The 11,372-nt window shown below is 32.5% G+C and overlaps 1 protein-coding gene across 1 annotated transcript; it reads left to right on the top strand.

The window, feature by feature from the left end:
- The first annotated feature begins 1,007 nt into the window (after positions 1-1,007).
- Positions 1,008-10,857, top strand: LOC118056576 (probable LRR receptor-like serine/threonine-protein kinase At1g05700). Its single transcript, XM_035068822.2, has 13 exons — positions 1,008-1,326; positions 3,840-4,395; positions 5,023-5,513; positions 6,834-6,966; positions 7,094-7,165; positions 7,681-7,752; positions 7,840-7,920; positions 8,285-8,430; positions 8,968-9,194; positions 9,294-9,420; positions 9,924-9,986; positions 10,070-10,259; positions 10,340-10,857. Exons 1-13 carry the CDS (start codon positions 1,185-1,187, stop codon positions 10,734-10,736), a joined length of 2,697 nt encoding a protein of 898 aa, XP_034924713.1. The 5' UTR covers positions 1,008-1,184; the 3' UTR covers positions 10,737-10,857.
- The last annotated feature ends 515 nt before the right edge of the window (positions 10,858-11,372 follow it).

Here is an 11,372-nt window from a genome sequence, read left to right as displayed (position 1 = left end):
AGACATTGTTTTGATTCATTTATGATTTTTTTTTTGTTTTATATTGGTGAAAATTATTTTTAAAAATAAATAAAAATTTATTTTTAGATAATATTTATAATATATGCAGTCTTGTATAATTTTTTTTATTCAATCAATTTCATGTATGTATTTATTTCTATTATCATTTCATTGAATAAAAAATTAATTTTAATAAACAAATTCCGTAAACATAATAAATAACAGTTAAATATTGCGAGATCAAATATCTTGATTTATTTGTGCATTTTAATTTTTCTAATTTTATTTTTAGTTATCGTTTATGACTTTTTATTTATTTAAATAAATGGCTCTTAATTTATCTAATTAGATACTTTCAAAATCTTTTCAATTTATACTTAAAATATTTTATGTAAACAAACAAGAAAAAACCTATAAATTTAATTTTTTTATTAAAAAAAATATGACCCGCAGTATAGCTTAAATCAAACAGAATATCATCCTATTCCTAAATGTTTTTAATTTTTTTTCTCCTTATGATCCGGTCATTGCACGCGTCAACAGTCAAAGGGAGCCCATACGCGGGATTATGTTTTTTTTTTTTGTCGAGAAATCATCTGTCCTCATTAGATGACCAGAAAAAAAGACTTGCTGCTCTGGAAAATTTTCCAGTATAAGTTCGGTGCGAGGAAAATTTGGTAAGACGTGCTTGCTGGGTTCTAGTTGTTTGATGGTAATCCCCTGACTGGCTGTGTTTTTTGTTTGTTTACCTCTCGCATTTCTTAATATTTTCATAATAAATTTGATCCCAAAAAAAATAACATTAAACATTATCTATAAATGTTTTTTTTAACTCAACTTGATATATCAATTGCTGGGATTAAAAAAACTAAATAAGTCAGATTTACAATTTATAAATGCATTATGCTGTTTCTCCTATCACAAAACATAAATAAATTATACTAATGACTTTTACAAGTCTTGGAGTCAGCGGTGCTTCTGTAAAGGCGTCCATACAAGGACTTTTTGGCGTTCTCATCACTCACAAACTGTGCAGTACGAATATTCATAATATTTAAATTTGCGCTTCATATTCTCAGATTCCACATTTGCTTTACTCTTCAAATTGCGTTGTTAGCTCATAACAACTTCTTTTTTAAAAACTCCCTCACAACGCAAACTAAAATCGCCAGAACAAGACTAAGATGGATGGTGGGCAAATACTGCTTTGTTATATAAAAGTATGGGTTATCCTCCTTTTGCTCTCAGCTACGTTTCAGAACTCAAAACTAGCTGCCAAAAATACTGAGCAGGATAAAAAAAGAAAGCTTGCTGCAGACAACTCAGGTACTTCTGCTAGCTTTAAGACTAGAATACTGGTTCATCAAATTGTTGTAATTTGATTTCTGCTAAGTATGCTTTTCGCTTAGTTTCTCCTAGCCAATTACTCATACCTTGCATGAAAAAAAAATGCTCAAGTTCTAAGTCTATACTAATTATTTGTATTATACATGCAACGCGTATCCATGGTTGATTTTTTTTCTTCTAATTACCTGAAACTTTGAATTTGAGCTGTAAATATATCATGGATTTGAATTTCATTCAAAATTAAATTTATTAAGTTGAATTATCATACATCCTTTACCATCATCTTCCAAGTGGCCTATTAGTTCATTTTCGAGAGAGTTGACCCTAGTTTTTTTTAGAAAATAATATAAATCATATCTTGAAATTTCACTTAAAAGCTTAAGTTTTTAGGTTGAATTAATTATTTGACATTGTATCAGAGTTTTGATGACAAAGCGGTCACGAGTTTGAATCTCATTATCTCTCATATATTTGATAAAAATTAAACACAAAGTAAAGTGAGTCTATGCAAGTTTCAAATTCAAAGAGCTTTCACTTGAGAAGATATGCTAGAAAATAATATAAATTATATATTGAAACCTCACTTAATAGATTGAGATGATTCTTTGATAGTCTCTAAATTACTATTTTAAGCAAATTCATTTCTAGAAGTAGAGTGTATTAACTATCTATATGACCCATGATTTTTGTGGGTTAGATTTTTTTTTTCATCATAAAAAAATAATATGGAAGCTTTCTCAACACATTTTTTTAATATAAAAAAATCCAAATAGTAAATTTGAAATCTTATATATACATTTAATTAAATAAATTAATAATAGCTTGTGCATTAGTGTTATCCAAACTAAAATTGTCTGAACAAGACTAAGACTTACCCTGTTTTTATATGAAAAATTTCTATAAACACAGATATAAAAGTCTGGAGATTTAATTAAGATATATGTAATTATTATAAAAAAACAAAAGACTAGCACTTATGCCTAGCTATAAGTCAATTTAGTAGTACTAGCTAGATCACCAACTTTATTAATTTGATTTGTACAAGCATTTCTTGGCTTAGTTTCTTATGATTTTGTAGCCAACTGCCCACACCTTGCCTGGTTAAAAACGTAGATTCTATGTGGTTTAGTGTGAACCCTATGCTAACTATTATTTGTGTGATACAAGCAAAGGGCTCATTAATTGTTGGTTTTTTGTTAACAACTTGAAACTTTGAATTAGAGTAGGAAACAAATCGAGAATTTGTTTAATTCAAAATTAAATTTATTAAAACTCTAATGACTTATAACATGAACTTTCATGTATTGAATTTGTTACAAAAAAGAAGAAGAAGAAGAGATAAATGCTAAAAGCATATCTCTATGCATGAGACTTGATTTATTACATGTAATTTTATAAATAAACTCGTGGTGGGGGGCACCTAACAAAACAACACTATTATGATACTCACCTGCCATCTAAGCTGCGGTCAAATCTATTTATTGACAACTTCTGTCGACCCAACGACTACATATTTATAATGCATGCTCGGGATTGATTTTGACTCTTCAATCTATGTAAAAGAAGAAGAAGAAGAAGAGACTCTTAATTTATATAATAAATTTATGTAGTTGACGGGTCCATGTTGTTTAAGGCAAGTTGAGCCCACTTGGTGCGAATATTTGAGCTGGCATGATTTTGACTTGGTAATGTGTAACGTGGTAGAAAGGATAAATATAAAAAAAATTAAAGAAAAAAATATAAAATAAATTTATTCTTAGAATACTTTTGAAGTGAATTTTTAAATTTTTAAATCATAAAGTACCAGAAAATGTATCTTATCTGTCTCCAACATTTTTTTTTTCCTGAAATAGTAATTAAATGCTAGTGATTGTTTAATGCCCTAGAAGTATCCTGCTTCCCCATGAATCATCCAAAAAAAGAAAAAAATTTCTTATAATTAAACTCATGAATGTATGGATCGATTGCCACTACATAAAATTTTTGTTTCAATTTTTTTTTTTGAAAGATGCGTATATTATTTAAACGTTAAAATCTAGCGGGAGTAGTACAGAAGCTACACAATATCTTACTATGGTAAAAAACCATATATAAGATAAAACGCAGCCTAAGATAAACAAAAGTACTCTATCCGAATGAACTCAAAGCTAACCATTCCTCTACAAAACAAACCAGAAATAACTCAAAGACATAAAGGCAGAAGACACAATAGCAAGGCCACAGAAAAATAGTGGAGTCAAAGCTAGGCAACAAATTCACTTGATCTCTGCACTTCTTGTTTAGCCATGCAATCTGTTTCAAGTTCTTGGTCAGCATTTTTCTATAATTCTTTGCTCTTATTTTCTTTCCTGATATTCAAGTTGGTGCTTTGCCTCTTCATGGTTTAATGAATATTTGGCTTATTAAGAAAAAAATGGTAATTAATATATAACAATATGTTGGAGATAATCAGTCTAATCGTTTGGTTTTCTCTTCTAACCAAAATTCTGAAGGTTTCATCAGCATTGATTGTGGGGCGGAGGCTGATTATCTGGATGGGGATACTGGAATATCTTACAAAACCGACAAAGATTTCATTAGCACGGGCAAGAATACGGTCGTAGCACCAGAGTATTACTTGACGATTCCTTACTTTGGGAATGTGGTGAATAGCCTGAGAACCTTTCCTGAAGGTAAAAGGAATTGTTATACATTGAAACCTAGACAGGGTAAGAACCAAAACTATTACGTCAGAGCTTTCTTCCACTATGGAAATTACGATTCTGAGAATCAAACTCACAAGTTTGATCTATATATCGGGGTAAACTATTGGGCAACAGTACTGGCTGCCAAAAATATGCGGTGGACATATTACAATATTATTCATTATTCAGTAACTGATACCATTGATGTGTGTCTCGTAAATACGAGTTCCGGAGTTCCTTTCATCAATGGATTGGATTTACGGTTCATGAATGATTCCCCGTATAGAACTATGAATGGATCGTTGAGTCCAGTGGTGCAAGCTGACCTTGGCGGCCATCAAACCCAAAACTCCATCATCATCAGGTGATTTGTCCCTATTATCGTTTTTAACTAAATCGTGTGCACCATCATGCATCAGTTATGATAAAAATTCTCGTCATAGGTACCGTTTAAAAAAGCTTGAGAATTTAGTGAGCGTTTTTACAGTAATATTTTTTTTTTAAATATAAGGAGGACGTTTGTGTAAAATATACAATCTTTTGGATAAATATCTATAATTTCGCTATATACCTTAGGGATATTGTATTTTGTTATGGTTTTTAGAATGATTATCATTTGTGGTCATTGAAAGATGTTTTGTTTTTGTTTTTCTTGTTTCTCTTCCACTTCTAAACCATGATATTTTGGAGTTAGCTTTCTCAACCCTTATCCAGAAGCTTCCCCCAAGTCAATAATTCTGAAAGTAAATACTTTTAGTTTTGGGCATCAAGTTTTTTCCCCTTAAGGATGCATAAAATATTTTTAAATTATATACTTTACGTTGATAGATTGTTGATCATGAAATCTTTATTTGTTGTTTTTTCTTCTCGTATGTGAATAATTTTTTAATAGTGCTTAGAATCAATGAACATCAAGAAATAGGCAATTTGGAGAACGATAATATCACTACTTTAGTTAATACTTGTGCTATTGTTTCTCACATGCATTCAGGTACAAAGATGACGTGTTCGATCGCATCTGGTGGCTTTACAACCTCACCGATTCAGTTTCAATTGGCACCGAAACAAATATTGATATCCAGAGCAGTGATGATCCCTACCGTCTACCAGTCGAAGTCTTGAGAACGGCGGTTCAGCCTCGAAATGGCCTTAATTCATTGAGCTACAACTATACATCACCGTATAAAGAGAATTTCACACCTGAGTTTCGTGTCTACTTTCACTTTGCTGAAATACTCGAGCAGACTGCACCAGCCAAATTACGAGAATTCACCATTACTTTGAATGGCTTAAACTATGGTCCCTTTACCCTTGAATACTTGAAGCCATTGACCATACGTTCAAATATAACACAAGTTCAAGAAGGTCAAGTTAGGTTTTCTATTAATGCAACGTTGCGGTCTGACCTTCCACCTATCCTAAATGCCTTTGAGATCTTCGTACTATGGCCACTCCCAGATTCACCGACAAACCAAACAGACGGTATGTTTTCTATTTCAATTCTGTTGAATGCTATAATAATCGTCATTAATGAATTGCTAGACTACTGGATTGAATGATTTTTACGTTTTGATCCCTCTGATCCCTCGAGCTAGGGCCTGATTAATGGCAAATTACTTGGTGATTGTCTTACTAGTACAACGAGGGCTGGCCTTCTCTTTTCCTTTCTTTGTATTTTTTGAAAGATGTTTCCTACACTGTTAGCCCAAGTGTGTATTGTGATAGTTTTTGTGATTATAATTTAAAAAAGTAGGTTTAAGAAAAGTTATAATTTGTGGTTTTTTCTTAACTTAGTAATGTAGACATAAGCCAAAAACATCAACTAAACAAAAAACAGAAAATTTATTTATGGGCAAAAGGGCTACAAATATGAACCTCAAATTGCAAGTTTATTCTCTGGAAATAATAATAATAATAATAATAATAAAATTTATCTTCTTAGGAGGTTTATAAGGTTTAAATAGGCAAGAAACTTTACCCCAACTAAAAGAAAAGAAGCCTTAAATTTAAAAATAGCATGAAATCCCAAAATAATAAGAAAAATCATAAAAACTAGTAAAACCAGGGTCCTAGGATTAGATTTGTGAAATCTAAAGATTGGACAGTCCATATAGCAACATAGAGACAAATTCAAAGGAAAACGACCCCTGTAATCTCCTGTAAAAATTTGATAGTAATTTAATGATCGGATTAAAAGTTATGATATTTGATAAATTCCACATGTTACCTTGAACTCTCTGGTAGAGAGACATGCATATATTAAACTTCTCCATTTAGCCCCTAAACCCATATATCCCATAATCTCATCAAGGTAATTCCAGGATACAAAATCAAAAGCTTTATGGAAATCCACTTTGAAGATCATACCTTGTCCCTTCGAGCTTTGCAAATCATGAACCATTTTATTGGCTATCATTAAATCATCAACAATCTAACATCCAAAGGCAGTTTGATTATCACTAATAAGATCCCACCTAACATGTTTGAGTCTATTGGAAAGAATCTTTGCAAGAACTTTATAGAGCTTTATGAATCAAACCAATTTGCCTATGGTCTGAAATTCAATTGGAATCTTATAAAATCATAAAAATGTTAATTGTTTGATAGCCACCGTATAAATGATAAAGCCTAATGGCTAATTGAGATAGTTTTTTTTATATATAGATTCATCATAAAAATTATTCACAAAAAGGCGGGCTCGAGATTTTTTTGATATATAGGCCTTTACCCAGTGTATAGCGATTCTCTCATATAAATCTAAAGCTATGCAATTCTCACCCTTTTTAACCTAAATTATCATAGTTGATGCAATCATGGCCATCAAGAAAGCATACAAAATAGATCGAGTTGACTGGCAAGGAGATCCATGTTTGCCACTTACTACGTGGTCTGGTTTGCAGTGCAACGATGACAATCCTCCAAGGATCATCTCGCTGTGAGTTCCCTCTTAAATTTTGTATAATTATTGGAATATTTTCTTGAAGTTATTTTTGAAGAACATCCACTTAGATACGACATTCAGTGTCTCAATGTCTTACTCTTTTACAATTAACTGTGAGCAGGAATCTAAGTTCAAGTCAATTATCAGGGAATATAGATGTTTCACTCTTGAGCCTCACATCAATCCAATCCTTGTAAGTGTTAATAACCAAGTTGTAACAGGTTTGTTTTAATACTAATAAACTACCCTGGCAATGGCTACTAGATATCTAGCACTGGAATGATAGTCACTGCTAGAATTTCTTACCGACTTCAGACATTTATCATTCTATTTGAAGAGAACTATTGTTTAGTGGCTCGAGACCTTTGAAATTAGAGGGCACCTCAATCCTATGATAAGACATTGTCTTATGAAAGTTTGAAGGTGATGTTATGAATATTCCATATAGAAATTGGCTAGAGGTGTATGGAGGGCTCATGCATCTTATAAGCTTGAGGCATAACCTCTCTCCCTATATGCATCTTTTCTAGACAAAATCCTACAAGCCAGCGATTGGGATTCTGACTCCACCAAGGTTGCAAAAATAGGCATCCATACTTCAGATCAGTGGAGGAAAAACCTCTATTTTTTCCCAACTATTGCATACTCTTGTCATCTATTTCTTTACAAAATGTGATTGTTCGTTATTTTTTTCACATTTTCTTTCAGGGATTTATCAAACAACGAATTGATAGGGACAGTGCCAGAAGCTTTTGCGCAGCTGCCAAATCTTACTATCTTGTAAGTTAACATGCTCTGGTATTTCACATAAGAAGTTTTTACAAAGATTGCCATGGTGAATGGTGACTTTGTTTTTCCTATTTGCAGAGATTTGAGCGAGAACAAACTCACAGGTGCAGTTCCCCATAGTCTCAAGGAAAAGTCTAATAGTGGACAGTTGCAGCTGAGGTTTGGTTATCATCTTCAACAATTACAACTTATCTGCATGTTAATTAAACAATCATTCTACTGCTTTGGTTCTTCTCTAACTTCTCTTCCTACATATGAAGTGAACACTGTTTTATTTTTTCATAAATTGAAATTAAACGTTAAGGAACAAAGAGGAGTTGGAAGATAGATTGTACAACTCCATTTTCTTTGCCTGTTAGTATGAGTTTAAGGAATTAAGTAACTGGTACAATTCTTTGGTATATTTCACAGTGATCTTGCTAACTTTCTAAAGCTAACCATGATCACTCTGATTGGGTTATTTGTTACTGGTATATAATCATTAATTCTCAGTTACATCTGACACTATTTTACTTAATGCAAGTTTGGATGGAAATCTGGATTTATGTAAGATGGATACATGTGAAAAGAAGCAGCGAAGTTTTCCTGTTCCAGTTATTGCATCTGTCATATCAGTTTCGGTGCTCCTCCTCGTTAGCATTATAACTATCCTCTGGAGGTTGAAAAGAGGTGAATTCCTTCTCTTTCACTTATCTTCTTTTTATATATTCTTTCCTCTCTTTTGAGTGGTGTTAACTAAATCCTAGAATAACATAGAGTAATTTTGGCTTAAAAGATGCTTTGTGTTTTCTGTGAAATCATTGATGATTATACACTGTCTTTAACTTAAAAGCCTTGTAGAATATTACTCTATGAGTCTATCTTATATTTAAGCACTTCAGTTTTTTCATTCATTTTGAATATATATATATATATATATATATATATATATATATATATATATATATATATATATATTATGTGCACCCAACAACTTTTATATTACCTATTATATGATAAATGTAATCTGGATACCTCCCCCAATACCTCATTTCCTTCCTGCAACTTAGAAAATGAGAATACAATTCAGCATGAGATTATTAAGCAATAACATAGTTTTGACATGTAAATATGATGACATCTATAGTTTCATACTTTAGTATCTCTGTTAAAATATTGGAATATTTATCGCTTTATATATAAAAAAAATGAAATTTTCCTTTGCAGGGAGATTAAATGTGTCATTATCTTCCTCAGTGGGCTTATCCAGAAAAGAATTGTCACTGAAATCAAAGAATCAACCATTTACATACGTTACCAATAATTTCCAAATCATTATTGGAGAAGGAGGATTTGGAAAAGTATATCTTGGCAACCTAAAAGATGGCCGCCAAGTTGCTGTCAAGTTGTTATCTCAATCCTCAAGGCAAGGTTATAAAGAATTTCTAGCAGAGGTAACAAATTAGTTAGCTTTCTCCTTTCCTGTAGAGGACATGAGAGGAGCACCAAATATTTTTCTTTCAGCTATGACAGAGTAGTCTTTCCAAATGCAGGTCCAACTATTGATGATTGTTCATCATAAAAACTTGGTGTCCCTCGTTGGTTACTGTAATGAGGATGAAAATATGGCACTTGTTTATGAATACATGGCAAATGGGAACTTGAAGGAGCAATTGTTAGGTATTTATAGATTTACTCTCATAAACATAGAATTCTTCAAATTGTTTTGGACACAAACTAGTTTATAGATAGAAATCTCACTCAGATTTGTACGAATTTATCATTATTAGAGTATAATATAAATCATATCTTGGAATTTTATCTAGTGGTTTAAGCTTTTAGGTTGAAATGCTTCTTTGATATGATATCAGAGTCTTCATAACCAAGTGGTCATGAGTTCAAATCTCACCACCCCTATTCTATTCGATAAAAATTAAGCACAAGATAATATGGGCATATGAAAGTTTCAAGTTTAAAGGACTTTCACTTCAGAGAGTGTTAAAGAATAATTTAAATTATATTTTGGGACTTCACCCAATAGTTTAAACTTTTATGTTAAGATTTTGATAGTCACCTAGTACTGATGAACTTGTATATGTAATGAAACATAATTCCGCTTGTATTCATCATATTGCAAAGTTTATTGTTTAATTTATGATATTAGTGTGTTTTTGTGGCTGTAGAAAACAACACAAATATGTTGAATTGGAGGGAAAGGCTGCAAATTGCAGTAGACTCAGCACATGGTTTGACTCTAGTCCTGAGTAATTTTTTCTTCATTTTTGTTCTGCAAACTTTGTTGGATTAACTGGCATTATCAAACTCGCAGGTTTGGAATATCTGCATAATGGTTGCAGGCCGCCAATAGTCCATAGAGATTTGAAATCATCCAACATCTTATTAACTGAAAACCTTCAAGCCAAGATTGCTGATTTCGGGCTGTCCAAAGCCTTCGCAACCGAAGCAGACACACATGTCATAACTGTACCTGCAGGCACGCCTGGATACATTGATCCTGAGTACGTATTCAAACTTAATGTTAATCTTCTCTCATAGTGTTTGTTCTCCTAACATAATTATCATTATATTCTGTATGCAGATTTCGAGCATCAGGAAACTTAAATAAGAAAAGTGATGTTTACAGCTTCGGTATTCTTCTATGTGAACTAATAACTGGTCAACCACCTATAATAAAGGGCTGTAAGGGCCACACTCACATACTTCAATGGGTGAGTCCTCTAATTGAAAGAGGGGATATCCAGAGCATTATCGATCCAAGGTTGCAAGGTGAATTCAACACTAATTGTGCTTGGAAAGTTCTGGAGATAGCATTGTCCTGCGTGCCCCCAACTTCAATACAAAGGCCGGACATGAGTGATATTTTAGGAGAGCTAAAGGAATGTTTGGCCATGGAGATGTCATCTGAAATGAGCATGCGTGATTCCGTCGAAATGAGCTTGGTGCTTAGCACAAATATGACTCCAAATCTTAGGTAGTTAATAAATAATAATGGTTTGTTTGTTGTTAAAACCGATATGGCTTGAACTGAATTTATATATTATTAAACATTATTATAGTATAAATTTACCCTTAACATTCTTCCTTAAACCTATCTTTAGATATGTCTTAGTAAAGCTCTCAATTTGCAACAATCTGTACATTTCAAAACCTTTGTAAGAATATATGTAACTTGATTTAATGAACTTCACATAACTCAGTCACACCTTCACATATCTTTAGATATGTCCTAGCAAAGCTCTTTTTTTCTTATACAGTCTCAAGTATGTGGAAGGGTGTGATCAAAAGCATCTACAACACCAATTGCTCTAATCTGCTGCTGCAAGCTCCTATTCCAGGAACTGCAACTACATGGTCTCGGATTGTCAATCATTGTGTGAGAAATAATAAGTTGCAGGATATTGTGAATGAGCAATCTTTGGTCCTTATCGGAAATGGCAAGAAAACTTTGTTTTGGCTTGATTGCTGGCTTAATAATCACTGTTTAGCAGATCACTTCCCTACTCTTTTCCAAACCTGATCCATACTTAAATAAACCCAATGGATTGATATGCTTTTGCTTCTTCCTCATTTAGCCTCTAAACACTAACCCCATAACAAACACAACTCGACTT

The sequence above is a fragment of the Populus alba genome, chromosome 19, assembly GCF_005239225.2.
Source record: "Populus alba chromosome 19, ASM523922v2, whole genome shotgun sequence".
NCBI classification, from domain to species: Eukaryota; Viridiplantae; Streptophyta; class Magnoliopsida; order Malpighiales; family Salicaceae; genus Populus; species Populus alba.
The sequence above is the reverse complement of the archived record's forward strand: the minus strand, read 5'-3'. Positions and strand labels throughout refer to the sequence as shown.

Bases quoted from the DNA above. Each gene is read 5' to 3' on its own strand.
- LOC118056576 (XM_035068822.2), top strand. From the start codon at position 1,185: ATGGATGGTGGGCAAATACTGCTTTGTTATATAAAAGTATGGGTTATC. The intron at 1,327-3,839 runs GTACTTCTGCTA...AAAATTCTGAAG, and splicing joins GCTTGCTGCAGACAACTCAG to GTTTCATCAGCATTGATTGT. The intron at 9,421-9,923 runs GTATTTATAGAT...TTGTGGCTGTAG, and splicing joins CTTGAAGGAGCAATTGTTAG to AAAACAACACAAATATGTTG.